Source organism: Solanum stenotomum, chromosome 2 (assembly GCF_019186545.1).
Source record: "Solanum stenotomum isolate F172 chromosome 2, ASM1918654v1, whole genome shotgun sequence".
Lineage (NCBI taxonomy): Eukaryota > Viridiplantae > Streptophyta > Magnoliopsida > Solanales > Solanaceae > Solanum > Solanum stenotomum.
The window spans coordinates 158,074-180,010 of record NC_064283.1 but is presented as its reverse complement, the minus strand read 5'-3'; the positions used below and the strand labels follow the sequence as shown (position 1 = coordinate 180,010).

General features: G+C 36.2%; 6 protein-coding genes across 6 annotated transcripts; 4 read left to right on the top strand and 2 right to left on the bottom strand.

The window, feature by feature from the left end:
* Positions 1–528: 528 nt before the first annotated feature.
* On the bottom strand, positions 529–5,782 carry LOC125855012 (mitotic spindle checkpoint protein BUBR1). Its single transcript, XM_049534641.1, has 11 exons — positions 5,431–5,782; positions 5,162–5,221; positions 4,894–5,038; positions 4,642–4,799; positions 2,094–2,175; positions 1,941–2,007; positions 1,815–1,869; positions 1,406–1,574; positions 1,224–1,309; positions 951–1,031; positions 529–870 (listed from the first exon to the last, which is right to left on the bottom strand). Exons 1-11 carry the CDS (start codon positions 5,625–5,627, stop codon positions 807–809), a joined length of 1,164 nt encoding a protein of 387 aa, XP_049390598.1. The 5' UTR covers positions 5,628–5,782; the 3' UTR covers positions 529–806.
* Positions 5,783–8,022: 2,240 nt separating this feature from the next.
* LOC125855179 (calvin cycle protein CP12-3, chloroplastic) lies at positions 8,023–8,603 on the top strand. Its single transcript, XM_049534863.1, has one exon. It carries the CDS (start codon positions 8,133–8,135, stop codon positions 8,505–8,507), a length of 375 nt encoding a protein of 124 aa, XP_049390820.1. The 5' UTR covers positions 8,023–8,132; the 3' UTR covers positions 8,508–8,603.
* A 906-nt stretch (positions 8,604–9,509) lies between these two features.
* LOC125855147 (chlorophyll a-b binding protein 7, chloroplastic) lies at positions 9,510–13,305 on the top strand. The gene is made up of 6 exons (XM_049534829.1): positions 9,510–9,757; positions 9,822–9,988; positions 10,166–10,312; positions 10,914–11,046; positions 11,783–11,875; positions 12,693–13,305. Exons 1-6 carry the CDS (start codon positions 9,644–9,646, stop codon positions 12,993–12,995), a joined length of 957 nt encoding a protein of 318 aa, XP_049390786.1. The 5' UTR covers positions 9,510–9,643; the 3' UTR covers positions 12,996–13,305.
* Positions 13,306–13,354: 49 nt separating this feature from the next.
* On the bottom strand, positions 13,355–14,873 carry LOC125855146 (uncharacterized). The gene is made up of 2 exons (XM_049534828.1): positions 14,215–14,873; positions 13,355–14,062 (listed from the first exon to the last, which is right to left on the bottom strand). Exons 1-2 carry the CDS (start codon positions 14,681–14,683, stop codon positions 13,545–13,547), a joined length of 987 nt encoding a protein of 328 aa, XP_049390785.1. The 5' UTR covers positions 14,684–14,873; the 3' UTR covers positions 13,355–13,544.
* A 1,729-nt stretch (positions 14,874–16,602) lies between these two features.
* LOC125856382 (galactan beta-1,4-galactosyltransferase GALS1) lies at positions 16,603–19,016 on the top strand. Its single transcript, XM_049535914.1, has 2 exons — positions 16,603–17,793; positions 18,373–19,016. Exons 1-2 carry the CDS (start codon positions 16,772–16,774, stop codon positions 18,731–18,733), a joined length of 1,383 nt encoding a protein of 460 aa, XP_049391871.1. The 5' UTR covers positions 16,603–16,771; the 3' UTR covers positions 18,734–19,016.
* On the top strand, positions 18,951–21,699 carry LOC125856384 (protein RGF1 INDUCIBLE TRANSCRIPTION FACTOR 1). The gene is made up of 5 exons (XM_049535916.1): positions 18,951–19,050; positions 20,594–20,622; positions 20,730–20,915; positions 21,019–21,234; positions 21,412–21,699. The coding sequence occupies exons 1-5, from the start codon at positions 19,011–19,013 to the stop codon at positions 21,637–21,639; spliced, it is 699 nt and encodes a 232-aa protein (XP_049391873.1). The 5' UTR covers positions 18,951–19,010; the 3' UTR covers positions 21,640–21,699.
* Positions 21,700–21,937: the final 238 nt, after the last annotated feature.

The window sequence follows — 21,937 nt, the reverse complement described above, 5'->3', positions numbered from 1 at the left end:
ATTCATTAAGGGTAAAATTGTCATTTTCGCTTTTTTTTTACTGTTGTGGGCCTCGAAAAATACCCCTGACGCGCCTGAATTGCGTCTCAACCACGCGTCATGCCAGGTTGGATTCGTGTGTTTTTTTGTTTAAGAATTGGATAGTTAAAGTGCCTACTTGTGCACTTTGAAAGTTAGAGGTCATACTTAACATTCGAAGTCAAGTTTAGGGTCCAATTTATGTATTATGCCAAAAATAATCCCAATACAACTTATCCCATCATAACTAATCCCAACATAACTTATCCCAACATAACTTATCCCATCATAACTCATTTTCAAACCAAACGACCCCTAACTAGTAAATTACTCTTTCAATAGAAGGAAATAATTCACGGTGTACACACCCTTAACCCTTTTAAATTGTTGGATGGGGCTGTGATTTAAGAAGGATTTTTAACAACACAATTAATCATCTTATATAAACATAAAACAAAATAAAAAATAAGAAAAAGAAAAACCAAAGTGAAGCAGAACTCTTTAACCAAGAGCTAATTATGATAAAGCACAATTGTAAACTACATCCATAACTGTTGCAATCATATAAAATCATTCCATCCAAATAACAAAATACTGGAGGATTTGGCTCAAGCCTGCCATAACCAAATATACAATGTCTCCTTTTATCCACTCAACTATATTTAGAACATCTGTAACGTTCTTGCACTTGGCAAAGAGGAATTGTCTCCATACACTTTTTAAGATACAAGTTGAGTAACTTTGAGATGAGAAATCCCAGCACACAATGATGACTTTCTTCTGTGAGATCATCTTGGTAATGAGCTTGGTGGAAAATAACGCAGGGGATTCTCCCTCAGCAACTCAGTCTCCCTGCAAACAAGTGCATTGTCAAAAAAGTGCATTCTTTTTATTGAAGTGAAGAAACAAAATGAAACCAACTTGATACTTACTTTTTTATGTCTTTGTCATCTCCTCGTCTAAGCTGCAGACTAGAAGCCTTTACACCAGCAGCAGAGTCCTTCTCCTGTGCTCTGCCAAAGATGAAGGGCCAACAAAGAAAGTCAATCCAGGATCCCTGCTATTGTGCTGAAAATCTTAGAAACTAACACTACTACAATAGCTGAAAATCTCCTCGTTATTATATATGCTTGATGCATGTACACACACTGTTAACCATGTGTTTGTTGTTCACACTGAAAATACCATTGTATCTATGTACTCACTTGGCACATTCCTCATCCACAAAGATCTCTAGGCACGGAGTGGTGGTAGTAGCTCCTCGATTTCTAAGCCCGTGTCTTTGAGGAATCTGTAAGAAATATTTTTGTTAATGAGTTTTCTTGTTCCTATCTGTCTGGACAAAAAATCAAATATTCTATTTAGAACTCTCTGGACTCAAACGGACCTTATTAGATGTCCACTTTGAAGGGATTGCCTGATTCTCCTTGTTCCTATCTGCTCGGGCACCAAGACAGTGCCATGATGTGTTCTCTAGCTTTGGTATTTCTGATTGAAGAGTTGATGACATTCCGGCATTTGCATCTTTGTAAATGGAAAATAGGCTCCCCTGAGCTCTGCAAAATGGATAAGAATGAGCCAGTGTTTCTACTAGAACTGGGCATGCACAAAGTAAAATATTTCCTGCAACCTTAACTCATCAGAATCTGATCTCTTGCCTGACATAGCAGCTTAACCATGTGATGATAAGAATAAGTAATAACGACTTAGATTTGGTTAACGCATAGTGTTACTATGAAAAAATGCAGGGACACAAGAACATAACTTGGGAGAAAAGAATAGTGACTCACACTTACCTATCTAGTTTCATTTTCTTCCGGGACAATTCAGAAGTTCCTGTTGTTTGGTTTCCTGCGAAGGCAAAAACAATGTTAGCCAAAGCCAGCAGACACCCTGAAGCTTCGATATAGAAATGCACTTACGAGCTTCCCCCCTAGCCAACAGTGTGCCAAAGCTTCTCATTGGAAGCTGATGTTCAGTTAGCTCCTCCTGAAATACAAGAAAGTCGCCGCAAATTCAAATCAAAGCAAACGACAATGGACTTTAGAAGAGGATCAGTCTGAAATAATTGATACCTCTGCTGCTTTGGGGCGACCCATTGAACGACTGAGAAACTTCTTGTAGGATGCTTTCAATTTCTCTTCGGGTTCTGCATTCCTGATTCATAGGAGAAGGAAATTTAAATCATAAACTAGCTGAGAGTGTCAGTAAATAGGCTTATAAATGGATGAGAACAAGCAGGAGGAAGGTTACTTGGTGTAACCAGTGTTTTGTACTTGTATTAACTGTATCTTTAATGGAAAAGACTCAGTAGTGGCAAAGGAAAGCTTGAAAAAAGAGCGTATACAAAACTCAGGAGGAGACGAGGAAATTTAAATCATAAATCAGCTGAGAGTGTCAGTAAATAGGCATATAAATGGATGAGAACAGGCAGGAGGAAGGTTACTTGGTGTAACCAGTGTTTTGTACTTATATTAACTGTATCTTTAATGGAAAAGACTCAGTAGTGGCTAAGGAAAGCTTGAAAAAAGAGCGTACACAATCTTGTTGAGGCAGCTAATGCCTAAGGGGTCGTTTAGTTGTTGGTAAGGAAGTGAATTATTCACATATTAAAATCTGCATAACTAGTACCATTTTTGGCAGCATTTTAGTTGCTATGTATAAAACTCAGCACATCAAGTATGGTGCTTTGCTTACCGGTTTACAATCTCGCATAACTAAAACATGTATAAGTTAGGAGTCAATCTATGTATTATTTTATGTAGGGTTGAAATCTTTGCATAACTAATACCTGCATAACTCTATATCCAACAACCAAACTACCCCTAAAGGTATTGGGGGTCAAGTAATTTTTAAAACCAATTGAGCATCCACAATAATATCATGCCAAATATATTAAATTCTTCACCTTGCTATAGCATTATTCTGCCAGCAAGTTCGGTCAGTATCATAGCATTCACATCCCATCAGAAGTTAAAACAAGTAGAGAGAGAATATAAAAGGTCCCTCAAGAATGAGGTAAATGCCAACAAGAAAAAAAGATGTCAATATATTCTTATGTCATCAGTTGATAGCTAGAGCATTTTATTAGAAACACATAGAGACTTGCTGTTTTGAAGGCATGAAATGCACTTAGTAGAAAATCATGCTATACAAGTTACAAACTAACATGATTAGGTTGTGTATGTTGTTCGTCTTGTATTCCCAAGATACTTAGAACAAAACTTTGAAGAACTTGATAAGACACAATATCCTTTAAAAACATTTTCACAACTAGAAATTTAAAACTAGTAGAGAAACTAGAATCAGAAACAAATTAGATAAAATATACGATATTTTTTTTTTCCTTAAAGAAAAATTGTTGTCAATCTGTGTTTAAAGAATCTTACTGATTCCAACAAACTTTACAGAAACACGAAGTTACCAAAGTTTAATGAACCAGTGAAGAACAAAAGAACATAAATTAATTCACAAATCTAAAATCTGTAACACATACCAGAATCTGGAAAAGCAGAAAGAAGATCAAGCCCACTAAATGCACAGTGTCCCCTTAAGGAAATTATTCCCCTCTAGTATCCGAGGTTTGATTTGGAATATGTCCTCCCAGGATAGAATGATCTCAATCACCAGTGTATTGATACCCAAAACCCTGGTGTCAGGGAGCCACTCAACGGCAGTAAAGTACACTTAGAATACTAGATTTAGTAGTAGAAGAAGAAGTTCAGAAAATTCGTTCATAAAATGAGAGGAAATCCCTCAATTTATAGAAAACAAAGGGTAGTGTGAAAAGGTTCTTAATGTGCCTTACCGGAAAGGTCACAAACCTTTGGAAAAGTCACAATCTTTCGGAAAGGTCACCACCTTTCATAAAAGTCACAACTTTTCATAAAAGTCGCAACTTTTCATAAAAGTCACAACTCTTCATAAAAGTCGCAACTTTTCATCAAAGTCACAACTCTTCATAAAAGTCGCAACTCTTCATTAAAGTCACAACTCTTCATAAAAGTCGCAACTCTTCATTTTCCATTCACACCTTTAAAAAACCCAACAGTGGCTGCGGCTATTTTCCATGTTGCCATACCTAAAATATCTATATTAGCTAAATAAATGATTAAATCCAGAGCACAACTTTCTCAATGATAACATCTCAAACACTTCCAGGTTGTTGAAAATGTTGATTTCTTTTCTCTGTCTTGCATATACAAATGCTTAACATAATCGTGTGACATGGTACTATCTGATTCAATTGCACTGTGACATCCTAGCAATATTTTGATGCCTAGATTTATATTTCATATATAGGAACCAATCATTTCATAATTCAAAAAGATATAAGGAGTTCTTCATAATCATATTACTCATATATAGGAACCAATCATTTCACAATTAATGCAATTTCCGTAGACATCATTAGACTTGATAGCATACAATTGATGCAACTTCCATAGACATAATTAGACTTAACATATCAAAAGCTACTTAAACGGAAATATCAGACAGCAATTCAATAACCCATTTGAATGATTCATCTCACATCATAGACAACATATATGCATAATCTCTGGAACCAAGCCATGTTCACTTGCCTAGTGCCAGGTGAAACACAATGGGAACACAACTTACATAGATAGCCCCCGATTGAAGATCTCGTTTGCTGTTTTAATTTTATTATGAGATTCCATGTGCAAAGCATAGGCTATGTAGAATGAAGAATGCGTCAGTCCAATTTTGTTAGCCTCCAGAAAGCTATAAATGACTTCAGCATCCATACAATTTTCAGCCTGCAAAGAGCCATCAATAAGAAAACTGATGTACCAAATTGCATGATGAGAAGATTTAGGGGCAAAAGAGTGGATGTTGAGAAAGCAAACGCACATATTCCAGCCACACTTTCAAGTAACGGAGGTCATCCTTGTATCGTTCATCGTGCCAAAAGGTGCGGACACATTGCTCATAAATAACTATAAGTCCAGAACTGTCCCCACCGGGAGGGAAAGCCTCTTGCACCCACTTGATGCACCTTCACAATTTTAATGAAAATTTATGTCAGCAGCTTATTCATTAACAGAGATTGACTCATTAAATACTACTAGAAGATATAAGAGTTGAAAAATTATTTGCATCCCAAAAGCAGAGCACTCACTGGAGCCATGGCAGAAGAGGATCTTCACCTTTGTACTGGTCAATTGCTCCAATCAACGCCCTAATCAGAAAGAGTTGAATTCAAAAATTATTAAGGGATTTTGAAAATGCAGCAACTACTACTATTCTACAACTAGCGTGTACATCTGAATCAAAATCTAGTGTGGGATGGAATGATCAATGGCCAGAGTGGTTTCATTTCCGATCAACCTCAGGAGTAAATGTCATGAAAATGCGAAGAAGAAGAAGAAGAAAAAGTAATAGAGGAACCTTCGTTTGTCAAGAAGAGATTTCTTGAGTTGATAATCGGTACTAGACTTAAGAGCATCATTGAGAAGATTAACGTTGCGTCCTCTCTTCAAAGGTCTGACATTTTCCTTGAAGAGTTCCCACTCGTGACCAGTCTCTTGCTTCGACGCTAAGAACTCTGTCTCTGGATCCAATACGTAATCTCCTACCTTCTCCATTCCTTCTTCTTCTTCCTGCTTCCTTGTGGTGGTGTTTTCGTGAGCGCCTTCTTTCAAATTTGAAATTGTGTTGATGAATCCCTAAACCCTTCCTTTCATAGCCGTTGGAGTTTAGGACCGACCACCCTCCTTTAAATTCCAGATTTTCCCAATATTTTTGGTCCCACCATGAATATAAGATAATGTTTTTTAACAAGTGCGCTACTACAAATATGACTTATTAGGTAAAATATTTAATTAACTTGGACCCAATTCAATTTAATTGGCTGTCCCTTATTCTATTCACTGAATTACTGATAATATCATCAAAGTATATCTATATTCTTTGATGGTATCTATATATTTTGATAGGATATCATCGGATGTACACACCAATTCAATACATGTAAGTCATGTGTTTAAATTTATAGTTTATTTTACTTAACCTTAATTAATTAACATGTGTTTTACTTCATCAAATCACATAATAATGGAAATTGCATTAATTTGATGTATACACGGTGCATGTAAGTTTTTTTCATTTTGATGGTATCTATATATTCTGATCAAACAATAATTGAGCAATTTTTTTTCACTAAAACACCATTTTTTCTTCTTGATACCATTAGAGTGTGTGTATATATATATATATATATAATTGAGTAATGTTTTTACCGAATTTTCCTCTTTGATATCATCAAATTATATATATGTATTCTAATGGTGTCAAAGAGTAATCTTCCTCTTCAAGTAGTAAGCCCGAATTAGTAGTGATCTAATTCGGTTCCTATAAGATTTGATTTAATCGATAGAACAAATTAGAAAAAATGTTGTTGATATTGACTTATTAAGTTGCGATTCTTAAATAATCTTTTAATATTTGCCTAGTGATCTGATTTATCGATTCTTTGAATATACTTAACGATTAGATTGATCAACTAATAAATACTTATTAAATTTGTATATTTATCTTCAATTATATAAAATTGTCCTTTCCTAACATTTGCTCCATATATTTATATTTTGTAAAATTGAAGAGGTTGTATCAATTAATACGATTATTGACTAGTGGTTAATTATAAAATTAATACAAATTTGTAATCTCAAACATTTATTTGTAAAAGAAATACGAAGATAATCTCAAACATTTATTTGTAAAAGAAATACAAAGATATGTAAGTATCAATAGATTATACATCGTCATAAAATATTTTGATATTTTGTTTATAAACTATGATTTGCTCATTTTGTAAGATTATATAAAAAATTAAAAATTAAAAAATTTGAACGTGTAAAATTTTTATATTCATAATGGTCATTTTGTAAGATTATATAAAAAAAAATTATGTTCGTGAAAAAAGTTTAACTTAAAAATAAATTTAATTTAAAATGATGAATTGAAATTTGAAATCATACTTCTTACGTCTAAACGAGGGAGAAAGATGATTTAGGGGGTGTTTGGATTGAGAAAAAAGAAAGGCAAAAGTCAAAAATTGGGATTCTCTATTTATGATTTTTAACTTTTCACTTATAAGTCAAGCCAATCCAAACACCTCCTAAAAGCCTGGTGAGAAGTAGGGTGGGCATAAATATCAAAAAACGGAAAAATCGAATTGAATCAAACTAATTCGATTCTTCGATTTGGTGTCGATGTTATTTTTTTAAAAGTACAGTTTTTTGATTTGGTGCTCGGTGTAAGGGTCTTAGAACTTCGGTGCACCAAAGAACCGAACTTTTATAAAAAAAAATTAAAATTTTTAAAAATAATATATACATTCTCTTAACTAAAAATAAAAAGTCAACTAACAATTAAATCATTCATGAACAAATCAAAGTAGCAATAAATGTACAATTCAATAATTAACTTTAAATATGATTTTTCAAAAGGAACCCAAACACGTTTTTATCGATGTACATTATGTAAATGAATCCGTCTTTGTCCTTATTTTATTAGAGAAGTAGTTGGAGGCACAATGTTCTTAACAAAAATAAATATAGTCTTTAGTTAGCACAATAAGTGTTATATACGAGACACGTCATTCATTAACATAATTTTAAATTTTTAATTATCTTATACTTTGATTTTTCCTCATTTTATTTTTCATTCATATCGAAAAATTAATTTAAAAATACCGAATTAAATCGAATTGAAGTAGAAAAACCAAATCGAACCGAATTAATTTAGTTCGAAATATAGTACACATTTTTCTAAAATCAAAAACTAAAGAATCAAATTGAAATTTGATAAAATCAAACCGAAGGACCGCACGTCCACTTTTAGCCAAAGGTGGAAGAAGTGTTCCCATGGGCCCCAAACTGAAGATGGAACCTTATCTCCTAACACAGAAATACTCCACGATGTCGATTTATGTTAGTTGAGCAGTACTAAATGATGCCCTGACTGTGATAGAGATATGACATTGTTGTTATAATTTCACAAGAAATCTGCACATTTTTTTTTCCCCAGAAATCAACAGACCTTAAATTTGATCCCAAAAACTTCATCTCATTTCCAACTTAATTGTGATGGCGCTGAACTTGAAGCAGGCATCAAAATTCCCAATCCATGTTGCTAGTGTAACTGGATCCACGAGGAAAGGAGTGCAAAAGGTGATGATGAGTGGATCAGGATCAGGATCAGCAGGAGTACCAAAGTATAAGGGGACGCAGATGAGAGAGAAACAGCTGACGGAAATGATAGAGAAGAAAGTGAAGGAAGCTAAGAAGGTGTGCGGTGAAGACGCCAGGTCGGACGAGTGCAAGGTGGCATGGGATGAGGTGGAAGAAGTAAGCCAGGCTAAGGCCCATCTGCGTATCAAGCTTCAGCTCAATCAAGATCCCCTTGAACCTTACTGTCAAGATAACCCTGACGCCGACGAGTGCCGCACCTATGACCATTAATTAATTATTATTCGGATTTCACTGTTGTTGTACTTCTACTCCTCTACTGTATTTCTCTCCAATTTAGTATGATTAAAGTTAATTACTAGTACAAAACCCTCCATCTGCGTATCAAGCTTCTCCAACTTACTAGCATTTCAGGTTTGTTATATTAATTATGTCTTCACTGCTATATGAAGCATTAGGTAAGTGCAAATGTCATGTCCATATAAAGACGAACAAAACTAGTAGATATATTGAGCTACTATGAAGTTAAATTCAAGCCTCATTATAAAGCTCTGGAACACTAATCATAGCAAAAGAAATATAAGGTATATACAAAAATCAATGGTAAAAACATGAAGCAAACTTGTTTTCAAGCATATCACTTGTTGTGAACCTGTAAGGGTATACGGGTCAAGTTGATATCATTGGGTCGAGTAAAATATTGGATGGTCTTATTTGGGATTCAAGTTCAGTAAGTTATTATTAAAAAGGTCTAGGGATTAGAAAGAATTTTATGTCGAAGTTTTGGCTGTCAGTTATCTCTCATCCCCTTTCTGTATTTTAGTATCTCATCCCCTTCTAGTTACCCTCTTCTATGTTATTCTCTCCTTAGTTAGTGCGTTCTTACTTTGTTGTGTGTATTCTAGCTGTAACTTGTGTTCAACGATAAATATATATAAGAGTGCTTGCGTTGGAATGGAGTTTGTTTCATCACATCACATAGGGGAATATATTATCACCCTCCTCGGAAAGCCACCAAGGCTGCTATTGTATCCACCCGGAGAAGGCAAACAAATGTGCAAGCTTTTTGTTAAATGAAAGTCACATACGTGAGAAGATTTGATTGTTTTCCTCTTAGCCATTCAAGTCACACCGCTTATAAAAAAATTTTAAAAAGCAATTTACTACAATCACATTTTTCAACTTAACAAAAAATAGTAGTACTAGTATATTTTAAAATTTTGGAGTTAAATAACCTAGTGTGATAACTTAAAAACTACTTGAATCTCTTCTAATAGTTACTATGTATATTTATGAAGAGATTACTTTTGGGTTTTGAGGCTGGAAAGGAACCACGTCATAACTTTTGGCGCAAAGTAGTGAATCTGAAGAAGAAAGGGCAAAGGAGATTGTACAAGTGGTCATGAGTCATGACACTGCTTCAGCTTCCCCATCCATCGTCCTCCGTCCCTAAAGACCAAAGGTTGTATGGCAATGCAAGTGCACTCGATCCCTTTTCGCGTCACAAGGCTTCATGGCAAGAGGTGCGTTTTTGCTTCTTCTGGTTGCCATCAATACCACTTAACTTAACTAATCAATTTTATTCAGCTTGCCGGCGTTCTGGTATTCTCAGCGATTCCTTTCACTGCTGTCAAAGCTATTGCCAACAGTACCTTCGGCGAAACACTCCGTAAACGATTGGAAGAGAGAAAGAAGGTTGCTGTAGAGAATTCTGCAAAGTTCAAAGCACTTGCACAAATGGCAAGAAACGATAGGTAATCATCCTATCCCTATCACGTGGTAAGCCATGCCCCTTGTTTTCTCCTCTGTAATGCATCCGTCTACTTTCCACCACTATCAATATGTTAATCCATTCACAATTTTGCTACATTATACAGTAATGCATATCCACTTTTGTTTTCACTATTATCATTTGTTTGTGTTCTTTGCAGTATCTGGTATGGAGAAGATCGCCCCCGCTGGCTTGGTCCAATTTCTTATGACTATCCTGCTTATCTTAATGGGGAGCTACCCGGGGACTATGGATTTGATATCTGCGGGTTGAGCAAGGATCCCGTGGCCCTTCAAAACTACTTTAAGTATGGATTGGATTTTGCTTCTATTAACTCGTTCAAAATTTCTTTTGTTCTGAGTAGATAATGTATAGTATTTTCCCAAACAATGCAACATCATATGTCATTAAATTATTTGTGACCTTTTATGCTTCTTCAGCACATGTATCCTTTTAAAGACGAGCTTCCCACTAAAGAAATGAACAGAGTCAGGGCTTTCGATAACCTAGTGAGAAATAAATACGAGAGTTAGGATTAGGTGATTGGTGACATGATTCCATCCTCTTTTAGTTGGAATAAAAGCAGACATGTTTCTTGAGCATAAATGTAGCCAAAAAAAATTTATAAATTGGTATTTGAGGGGAAGAGAGCAAAGAGTTGCGAAATTCATATCTGGTCAGGGTTTAGGACCACACATAGACATGAAAGTTGTTCTACTCCCAAACATGTTTGGGATGAGAGATTGAACATTTTCCAGCGTGGTTGTTCAGAGATCCCATTGTGTAATCTTTTGACATTCTCAAAATAGCAACAAACACACATTCATACAAACTATTTGTTCAGAAACCGCGCAGAAGCTCTATTAAATTCTATTCGAACTTATTTCAGTTGTCATGGTTACTCACAGTTATGAAATATTGCATGGACGTTGGGCTATGCTGGCTGCTCTTGGTGCTTTGATTCCAGAACTGTTAAACCTGACAGGACTTTTCCAGTTTGTGGAACCTGTTTGGTGGCGAGTGGGCTACTCAAAGCTTAAGGTTGGTAGCTTTCATATATGCGCTGTTGCTTGACTTCCCTTGGTTGATAGATGCTGCTTCCCTTAGCTATTGATATTACGAGTCCAAAAACTCCCATGCTTGTTCTTTCCTCCAATCTCACCTCTCCAGTTATCGACTCAGCGGAACCTTGTCTGTTGACCCAAACAACTCATGTCAAATGTGCAAGTAGGTGAGAATCGGATGAGTTGATAATGCTACAAGTAAGATAAATAACTATAGTAAAATACTCCAAAAGTAACTTGATATCTTCCAACTATTTGTACAAAATGGATTTGTTTTATGATGAGCCAAACATCCACTAGAATTCTATTTCTTGGCAAAGCTATTATCCAACACTTCCTTGTTCTGTGTAAATCCTACCCTCCCAAGACTCCACTTGTGGGATTACACTGGGTTTGTTGTTGTTGCTTCCTTGTTCTCAGGTTTCCGAGTAAACATAATTTGGATTGATTTTACGAAAATTGTCGTACAAAATTTCAATTTTTAAATTCTGATATGATTTTCTTATGAGATTTCATTCTTGGAATCCAGTGTTTAACATGCAAGTATTCCTTTCAATAATTAATTTGTATCACTATCACCCACCTATTTCATATTCTTATCAGAGTGTTGTTCCACTTGATTATTGACATCCTAATGACCTTATGAATTCAGTATCCAGCGCTTATTGCAGGTGTCTTTTTTTTATCTTATTTATTTCTTTCATTTTTTCAAGGGAGATACACTTGACTATTTAGGGATCCCTGGACTCCATTTAGCTGGAAGTCAAGGAGTCATTGTCATAGCCATTTGCCAAATCCTTTTGATGGTGAGTGTAAACACTTGCTCTATGTGTATCCTTCCAGTAATTATTTCAATGATGAATGTGTTGAGTGTGAAACACTTTCTGGTTATTTGAATTCTTCTTGTAAAAGGTGCATTTTATCTCTTGCAATACACTCATTGTGTGACAAGGTAGGCATTTTGCAGTCATGGAGATGGTTGCAAGTACAGTGAATCTATGAGCTGAAGTAATGCTTTTAGCTCAAGATACAGTTCTCCAAGATTAAGATAGTGACTCTATAGATCAATCCCTTTCTAGAAAAGAAGTACAATGTAGTTTTGTGTTCAAATGTGTCCATACAGCTGATGCTTGATTGGTTGGATATGATCAATAGATGGCTGCTTCCTTCTGCCATTTTTGTCATAATAATTTAACTGTGCCGATCGAGCAATGCATTTGAGAGTGATGATTTTGTTGAAAAACTTTTAATGGTCCATTGGGATAGAGTGCAAATGTTGATCTTAAGTTCGAATTAAATGTCTGTTTTTGCATTCAAGGGACAGTTTGCTACTTATTCCTCTTAAAATCCTAGTGCCTAATGACATATTGAATAATTGCTTGTGTGCTATAGCTGGTGAACATGTTGAAACAATTCTCATAGAGATAATCCCATGCCTAGAGAAGAAATAGGACAGTATTCTGTAACTGTAGTATATAATTTGGCCATTTCTACACAAAAGAAACCACCATCTAGTTGGAACTTGACTTTGGAAATGGCTTTTTTCACATGAACAATGAGGGAATTTTACTTGATTTCTTCTGTTCTTGCAATTACTGTTCTTTCATACTTTTCTGTGCATAGGTTGGACCAGAATATGCAAGGTATTGTGGGATTGAGGCTTTGGAACCGTTAGGAATTTACTTGCCTGGTGACATCAATTATCCTGGAGGTGTTCTTTTTGATCCACTGAATCTCTCTAAAGATCCAATGGCTTTTGAAGAGCTAAAGGTGAAAGAAATAAAAAATGGGCGCCTTGCTATGGTTGCCTGGTTAGGCTTTTATGTCCAAGCCACTCTTACGGGTAAAGGCCCTGTGCAAAACCTTCTGGAGCATGTCTCAGATCCATTCCACAATAACTTGCTCTCCATTCTAAAGTCTCTGTAAGAGAATTCACTTATCCAAAGTTGACAATGGGGTTTAAGCCTCCCAGGTATAATTGTTCTGTCTTCTTTATCTTTAAGGCTGTAATATGTGAACTCCTAATTCATATGAAACTCTTCTGAAAATAATGTCATACCTAGAAAAGGTGAAGACATGTTGTGCCCAGAAGAGTATTTGAGGTTGTCCATACCAATGGCAATGAACCTTATATGGTCTTGTTTATAATGGGATGTAAAATGACTATTGTTATTGTTTAAACTTCCGATTATGATGGGATGTAAATAATAAGGAAGCAAGTATGTTGTTATTTATTGTGTGACACGCATCCTTTTTGTTATATCTAGAAATTTATTCATTATGCATCATAAAAGCTTCAGGAAGTTATCATATTAAACAATTTAACAAGGAAATTCTCATGTCCTTTAAGAATAATAATAAGGAATATTTAATTTGCATTTTGTTTCACTTTCTTTAGTGAAAAAAAATGGAGTGGAAGGGGTTTGGAAATATTAATTGGGAGGGAATGGTGCTCCCCGTGCATTGGGGTATGCTTCATGCAATTCTTCTTCCGTTAGTGCTTCTTCTTCCTCTCCCAATATTCTGAACCAGAACCTCTCCGACCCCTTCTCCAAATCCTTCAATAAGACCGCCAATAAATTCAATAACAACCTGAGATGCGAGACGAGCAGCAGTCCCAAGCATATTGGGCTTTTCAGGAGGCTTGATTCCATATTCTTGGAGGCCATTGATCATGGACTTAGCACACAGTGCATGAAGATGGTAGTCACAGACTGTGCAGCTGTACACTCGACCTGATGACCTTTTCTTCTTGCACTCACTGCATACCATTCCTGGTTGATCATTACCACCACCAGCACCACCTAGTAAAGTGTTTCCTGGGGGTAAGACTTTTAGTAGGTGCGGATGATTGGGAAATTTAATCTCGGTGGAAAGCATGGCACAACAAGGATGCATCTGGAAATTACAGGAGTTGACTCTGCATCTAAATGTGAATCCTTTGGTGGACTTGCAGCAGACATCACACCTTGGCCACGCTATTCCAGCTTTAACTGATTTGTTTAGGAAAAGAACATGTGAAAATTCTGGAGATGGGAAATACAGATCACAGAACTTATGCCAGACAACGTATATATGCATTTAAGCTTGTAGAAGCATATATCTTGCCAAAAAATGTACCACTTTGTGTAGGAATCAAGTGTACCTTGTTTAGGTTTAGCATGGAAGACAAGTTGGTGCTGTCCATGGAAAGGATGTGCCTTAAGAGAGGGCGGAGCTAAGGCACAGAAGTGATGAAGCTGAAAATCACAATTTTGGCATGCATACCTACGGCCAGTGCCAAACTCTTTGCAACCTGAGCAGGTAAATAGTTCTGAGAGAGTGATCTCTGCAAGCGGGTGCTTTGAGTGAGTATGATGAACAATGGTTCCATTGTGATTAGCATGATACCCGGTGTGATCATCAGGTGGCTGGGGCGATGTTGGGAACTCTATGTAGTTTGGAGTGGGAGATGGCTGGTTACCACCCTTGGTCTTTGCGGCTGAGGAAAGAGCAGAGATAGCTGAGAGTGGAGCTTGTGCCAACGGGAACGATGAGGTGTTGTTCAATCTTTTCATTGCTACTATAGATGTCCCTGATCTCCTGAGGGGTTTTATGCTGGTGCTGTTCATCATGTTTTAGTTTGGTTCGAAAAGAGAGTCTGCAGAACCTTATTGAGTTGAGTGTGAGGTAGCTCATATATTTATGCTTGCTTTGGATGCGTGGCTACAGAGAATTTAATCTAAATTATCAAGTTAAATTAATCACGGAAACAGTAGGTTGATTGATAATGTAAAAATAATCTAATTACATCGAATCTTTTGAATGAATAGATATATAGATGAATTCATAAAGTTGTTGATACAACTAATCTGGAATTGAGGCATAACTAACTATTGATTGATTTATCAATGAAACCAACACAAAGCAATTGTATTTGCTCGATAAAGTCAAAGATTAGCTTTTAAGGATTTCTTTGCTAGTGGACAAGTTTGATTTTTGAGGGAGAATGAGGCCCCTCTCCTTGGTAACCTTTATTCTCTGCAATAACAAGGAGCAGTATTTTCCAACCAAGTCTGTCTTCTTTTTTCCCTTCTCTCTCTTTTTTACTACACCCCAATAGACAATAAAAGCCATGGCACGAATCAAAATCACTTTCTGGGAAGATACTTATTCCGGTATAAAGTAGAGGCGTAGAAAATGTTAACATGCCCACAATCTTATTTTTCTTTTTGGAAATTGCTTAAAAGAGTTTGCCACATTCAACCCAAGGGTGTGGGGCAATGGTTAAAAAAGTGGGTTAAGCACCCTAAGGGCTCAAATTTGGATTTCAGCAGTGGAAAACACTAAGTGATTGTTTTCCATTTGTTCTAGTCTTGATGGACAAAGTTACTTGATATCCATTACTAGTAGGAGGTGACAAAATATGTTGTCCAAGTGTGTGCAAGCTTGGCTTGGACACCACAATTATTTATTAAAAAAAAAAAAAAGAGTTTGCCACATTCAATAAGTGGCTTCGTGTAGATTGTAAATTAAAGATGAAGATCTTTATCCTATTCCAATTTGCATAAAAACTAAATACTACTACTGTAGATGATGGTAGATGTTGAGCATTCCCCTTCTCTGCTGTCGAATCTATAATTCTATATGATTAATGATTTACTGTAGTTGGTTGGACTTTGTGTTCCTTAATGATACCCAATTATTGCTAATTCCAATTGTGGATATTTAACTACTACAGCGTATCCGTAGCTTTTTTTTTAATTCATTTTCCCTTCTAGTTTTAGTTTATTTGATTCAAGTAACTAAGACATTTAACTATGTCTTGTTACTATCAATATATATGCACAACGTTACTGTAAGGATCAGGAACTTGAATATTAATCTTTTGCTTCTTCCTCTTTCCACCTTGGTTATGTATTAATAGTACTATTTTCATTCTCTATTTCTCATTAATGCCCTATTTTGACGTGACACTAATTTAGTACCAAGTCAAAAATATTATTGTAATTATTTTTTTAATTGTAATAGTAATAGAAGAAGAAAAAATATGGACATTTGTTCTTAAAAACCTAGTTTGACAAGGAAAACATCCCCTATTAAATTAAATGTTTTAAACTAGAGTTAGGGGTCAATCCATAATTTCCATCTTTTCCCCTGGATTAAGCAAACAGAAAATTTGTTTCCGTAATAAGTAAAACGCATCATTTGTTCCCTAACCTCTCAGGAGAATTCTAATGTTTCGTCATCTACATCTTCCTCAACTTTTGTGGTCAATCAGAATCCTATTTAAATTTTTTAGGGAGATCATCACGCTCTAGAATGCTCCTAACTGATTTTTCTTTTGGCAAAACTATATTCTTCAATTTATAACACATGCAGATTGAATACATTTTATTGACAGAAAATAATAATTAAAATCCAACACAAAAACTAAAATTAAGGGAGCAGGCGAAGAAGATAACCTGTTTGATGTAGTGACTGAAAAGTGAAAATTGATTCAATAACATAGATTTATCTCTTTAGAATCACGCTACTGTAATATTTTACGGTTGGTAAAAGATGATGATGGCAATATTGGTAATAAAGAAAAGATCCAAGTGCGTTGTTGTAGGAGAAGGAGAAATTTGATTGCATTGACGGACGACAACTCAGAGTCTCAATTAAGTGTCGGTCCATAGAGTCTTGTCTTGGTGTCTCTTCACTCTGTTTTCAGCTACCCAATGGCTAAAAATCCAAGTAATACAGCCGGAAAAATGTTGGACACGAGGCCATTGGTAGCGACATTGCTCGCCTTCACTCTTGTCATGCTCATTTGGAATCTCCAACCTTACTACGATACCATCCTTAATCCGTCTAAACTCTCCATTAATATTACCGACCCTAACAAACGAACCTTCCTTACCTACGGCAATGCCGCCTCTCTCTTCGTCCAGATGGGAGCCTATCGTGGTGGTCCCACTACTTTCGCCGTCGTGGGTCTCGCTTCCAAGCCCCTTCACGTCTTTGGCCGCCCCTGGTATAAATGCCAGTGGATCCCCAATACCAATACCAACTCCTCTAACAACCTCAAGGCCAAGGCCTATAAGATCCTCCCTGACTGGGGTTACGGACGTGTCTACACTGTGGTGGTTGTGAACTGCACATTTGCTGTGAATCCTAACCTTGATAATAAGGGAGGGAAGCTCATTCTCTACGCTTACTATAGTGAGTCACCCAAGAGATACGAGAAAATCACAGCATTGGAGGAAGCACCAGGGTCTTACAACCAGTCCAAGTTCAGCCCGCCATATCCCTACGAGTATTTGTATTGCGGTTCTTCCTTGTATGGGAATTTGAGTGCCTCTAGGATGAGGGAGTGGATGGCCTATCACGCCTGGTTTTTCGGGCCCAGCTCCCATTTCGTGTTTCACGACGCTGGCGGGGTGTCATCCGAGGTAAGGGCGGTGCTGGAGCCGTGGGTACAGACTGGTAAGGTCACGCTTCAGGATATAAGGGACCAGTCCGAGTTCGATGGCTACTATTATAACCAGTTTTTGGTGGTGAATGATTGCCTCCATCGCTACCGACACGCTGCCAATTGGACCTTCTACTTTGATGTGGACGAGTACATCTATCTTCCTGATGCCAACACTACTCTGGAATCTGTGTTAAGAGACTTCTCCAACAATACTCAGTTCACCATTGAGCAAAATGCCATGTCCAGCATCCTCTGCTTGAACGATTCCTCTCAAAACTATTCCAGGTTACTCTCCGTAATTTCTCTATTTGTACTGATTAATTGTTTTCACTGCTCTTCTTGTTAACCTAATAACTGCTTCGTCATTAATTTGATAAAGATAAAGGCATTCATCTTAACAATTTTTTTGTCATTAATTTTCTCTCTTATACAAGGCATTCATTTATTTATTAACTAAAACTTGATTGATTGATCTTTTAATACCTATTGGCTTATTAGTAGTTGATACTTGAGACGCATTTAGGGGTTGCTGATCTAAGTTCCGTACCATCAATGCCTCTTCTGTTGAATTTGAGCTTCTCTTTAACGTTAAGGACGAATGTACAAGTTTCTGAAGCTTTCCTTCAATTTTCAATGCATGTTGTGTTTGTATTTACAAAGAATGCAGTCAAAGATGCCCTAGCATCGTTCACGCTAGTGTATATAAGGCATGTTAGTGACGGTTTAGGATGGACAAAGGTAGAGATAAGGTTTGCATACATCCAAACTCCCGGTTATGTTGTTGTAAAGTTTTTAGGTACTGACCATCAAATCAGCATCTTTTTACATCTTCCTTTCATACTCTCCATTTGTTATTAATTACAGGCTGTGGGGCTTTGAGAAGTTGTTGTTTAGAGACTCGAGAAGTAACATTAGGAGAGATCGGAAGTACGCCATACAGGCAAAAAATGCATATGCAACAGGCGTACACATGTCGGAAAATGTAGTAGGAGGGACTTTGCACCAGACAGAAACCAAGATCCGCTACTATCATTATCACAACTCTATCACGGTACATGAGGAGCTGTGTCGTGAGTTTTTACCCATATCCGCTAAGCATAACATAACCTGGTTCGATAAGGTACCCTACGAATATGATGACAACATGAAGAAACTCACCCAAACCATCAAGGATTTTGAGCGAAATACTATCAATGCAGCTCCCGACCATACCAACAACTCATAGGATCAGTGTACAGTATTCTACCGAGAATTTTATTCACCAGTCACCACAGTGAAGAGAAGGAACTGGTGAACAAGTGTTTTAGGAGTAGTGTTCATCTTTAATTTGTAGTGTGCCCTACTCATAATTCTTGGCAGCAAATTAAAGCAACACGTCCAACTCCTGCAGGGTCACCACACTTTACTTCTGCTGGCTCGATTTGGTTAGTAATATCAAATCATTCATTTGTATCCACAAATTGCCAAGTTAGGTTTATTGGTTGATTTGGGAAAAGAGAGAGATGAGGGTCCCCACTCCCCACCAGGATTTGTCTGTAAATGGTAATCGTTACATTTTCTTTTACGACTACAATTCACTTCTTTCCTTTTCATGTTCATTCCAATCCCTGCTTTTCATTTGTTACTCTAGAGTCTAGTGGTTGTCTTTCACTCATTTAAGAAGCAGTTTGTGACTAGACATTTTTTAAAATAAAATAAAATCAAATGTCACTGCTATACAATTTATATATAATTAAAGAAACCCCGAGCTCTCACCAGTTGGTTTTTTGTCTGTTAGCAATAAAGGGCGTATTATTTCTATTGACGTGGATATAAATATATTGCAACATTAACAATGTACAACTGCTTGCCAACGGTGCAATTTGCTCCTTTTTAATATAGGTACTATAAAATATACATACTAGTAATAATAACTATATGCGTCCAACAAATGATGAAGGAGCACATGTCTTATCTCTTGCCTTTTGCATAATTAGTTCTCTAGTACCTTCCACTTAAAATGATACTATTATCGTTTAATTGTATCCGTAGTTCTTTTTCATAATAGGTAGCAATAAGATTTGATTTTTAAAATTTCATACCATGGTGAAGTATGTGTCCTTTGAGTGAACATATTTTAATTGTATTCTGGACATTATTATTATTATTATATCTCTTCCAATGGATGAGTTGGGGTATATCTTACCCATAGCAAGTTGGGCGAATTATTGAGGGACAGACTAGTTAAAGTGAGTTTTGCAATAGTGACCCATGAAATGGGGTTAGATTCACAAAAGCTAGAAAGAAAACATATTGAGAGTCTAAACCATCAAAAATGAATGGGGGCAATATAAGATGGGCGGTGGCATAGTGAAAGAGAACAAAGCCCATTTCATTTACTTAAAGCCCGAAAGGGGTTTGGATTGGATCCACTGTTGTGTTGAACGTCTTCTGCTGCCCAACTATTCAAACGCATGGTTCAAATGATTTATCCATTTTTTGTGGTTGGAAGAAAAAACAAATCCTCTCAAGTATGAACCAATTTTTAAAAATATTTTTATATTTGTTGACACATAAATTGTATAGTGGGAGAATTAAAGTACCTATTAATTGACGTTGGATTGCAAATATTATTCTTAGAATATATGAAAGCAGCTGGGATGGGGTATCTATCTATCTATCTGTCTTTCTATTGCAGAAGTTAAGACTTACAAGGAGAGAAAAAAATGAAGTTTGTTGAGTCATAGGAATGTAGAGTAAAGGAGGTCAACAGAAAACTCTTCTTCTCCTCTCTGTTTTAAGCAACAAAACATTTACTTACTCTTACATACGAGGGAGCAATAATATATGTTTATCTTCCTCTTCCTTTTATTATTATTATTATTATTATTATTATTATTATTATTATTTTGTTATGAGTGAGAGGATGATTATCCTTTTAATTATTGTGTGCTGAATTAATAAAAAGTGACCGCCTTAGAAATGTGTGTCACTTTCCTTGTAAGTAGTTGTCACTTCACCCTCTACCTTTCATTTCCTTATACTTTTCTTCTTCCGATATTTCCTTATATCTGATTTCTTCTAACTAAGTAGATCTCTCTTGCAGAATATATCACTAGCACTCGTAAGATAATGGTAATCTTCATTTTCAACCCCACAAATTAAATTAGATAATTGTGTGTTTATATATATATATATATATATTAAATTAATGGGCTCGCTGTGTCTGAATTAATATATAGGTGAGTCAGGATGAAATTGGGCCGGCATGGTTGAAGCCGCTGCTCAAGGCTAACTACTTCGATACTTGCACAATTCACGGTGATTCAAATAAGAGCGAATGCAACATGTATTGTTTGGATTGCATGGGAAGTAATGCTCTTTGCTCTTACTGTTTGGCCAATCACAAACACCATCGCCTTGTACAAGTCAGTTGCTCTACTTAATTCAGTAGTACGTATATATATGTCATGATCAGCCATAATTATAATATATATGTGTCTGCCTCTGTTTTTATTATTATATGTATAGATAAGAAGATCGTCATACCATAATGTGGTGAGGGTGAGTGAAATTCAAAGATACCTAGACATATCTTGCATTCAAACATACATTATCAATAGCGCCAAGATTGTGTTTCTGAATGAGCGTCCCCAGCCCAGACCAGGAAAGGGGGTTACCAATACTTGTGAAATCTGCGGCCGCAGCCTACTTGACACTTTCAGATTTTGCTCCCTCGGCTGCAAGGTACGTAAGTATGTATTCGAAATTAGAAATATGCAATTTTGGTTAAACCAAATCAACTATATATGCTCTCTATTTTACTTTGTTTTCCAAGTATATATATATGTTCAGTTTTTACGAGCATATTGATTGATTAATTAAGAATTGTTTTTGGATGGGGTAAATTAATTGGAATTGCAGCTGAATGGTATTAGGCGAGGCGATGAAGAGTTGACATTTACATTGAAGGCGAAGACGAATGAATATTGGGATGATGAATCATCGACCCCAAAGAAGAAGCAGCGCAGGGACGAGAAAGTAACGTTTGGGTTTCGTCATCTGAATATTGAGGCATACAATATGTCTCCTGACTACAACCACAACAATTCAAACAGGAGGAAAGGCATTCCACATCGTGCCCCTTTTTGATAATTCATTAAGGCCGGCCGGCTCATCAAATTACAACAATACGGTTCCGTCGTCACACATATATATCTATAGTATATACATACAAACATGTGCATTAGGGAGGAGAGTACTATGCTAGATCGATATTTATGTTTTAATGAATCCTTTTGTATATGTTAATTTACTTACAAGCTGTGTAATTAAACAAGGAGAGGGGAAGAAAATGGTATACGTACGTACGTAGTTTATGATGTGTTTGAGAATACGATATTTTTAGTGGATATAATATTAACTAGCTATAGCTATAACTTGGTATATT

Excerpts from the sequence above, each read along its gene's own strand:
- LOC125855012 (XM_049534641.1), bottom strand. The coding sequence starts at position 5,627 with ATGGAGAAGGTAGGAGATTACGTATTGGATCCAGAGACAGAGTTCTTA. Across the intron at positions 2,008-2,093 it reads GTCGCCCCAAAGCAGCAGAG|GAGGAGCTAACTGAACATCA; the intron begins GTATCAATTATT and ends CTTGTATTTCAG. Across the intron at positions 1,032-1,223 it reads GTGGATGAGGAATGTGCCAA|AGCACAGGAGAAGGACTCTG; the intron begins GTGAGTACATAG and ends CATCTTTGGCAG.
- LOC125855179 (XM_049534863.1), top strand. The coding sequence starts at position 8,133 with ATGGCGCTGAACTTGAAGCAGGCATCAAAATTCCCAATCCATGTTGCT.
- LOC125855147 (XM_049534829.1), top strand. The coding sequence starts at position 9,644 with ATGACACTGCTTCAGCTTCCCCATCCATCGTCCTCCGTCCCTAAAGAC. Across the intron at positions 10,313-10,913 it reads GCCCTTCAAAACTACTTTAA|TTATGAAATATTGCATGGAC; the intron begins GTATGGATTGGA and ends GGTTACTCACAG. Across the intron at positions 11,876-12,692 it reads TTTGCCAAATCCTTTTGATG|GTTGGACCAGAATATGCAAG; the intron begins GTGAGTGTAAAC and ends TTCTGTGCATAG.
- LOC125855146 (XM_049534828.1), bottom strand. The coding sequence starts at position 14,683 with ATGATGAACAGCACCAGCATAAAACCCCTCAGGAGATCAGGGACATCT. Across the intron at positions 14,063-14,214 it reads CCATGCTAAACCTAAACAAG|TTAAAGCTGGAATAGCGTGG; the intron begins GTACACTTGATT and ends TAAACAAATCAG.
- LOC125856382 (XM_049535914.1), top strand. The coding sequence starts at position 16,772 with ATGGCTAAAAATCCAAGTAATACAGCCGGAAAAATGTTGGACACGAGG. Across the intron at positions 17,794-18,372 it reads TCCTCTCAAAACTATTCCAG|GCTGTGGGGCTTTGAGAAGT; the intron begins GTTACTCTCCGT and ends TATTAATTACAG.
- LOC125856384 (XM_049535916.1), top strand. The coding sequence starts at position 19,011 with ATGAGGGTCCCCACTCCCCACCAGGATTTGTCTGTAAATG. Across the intron at positions 20,623-20,729 it reads CTAGCACTCGTAAGATAATG|GTGAGTCAGGATGAAATTGG; the intron begins GTAATCTTCATT and ends ATTAATATATAG. Across the intron at positions 20,916-21,018 it reads AACACCATCGCCTTGTACAA|ATAAGAAGATCGTCATACCA; the intron begins GTCAGTTGCTCT and ends TTATATGTATAG.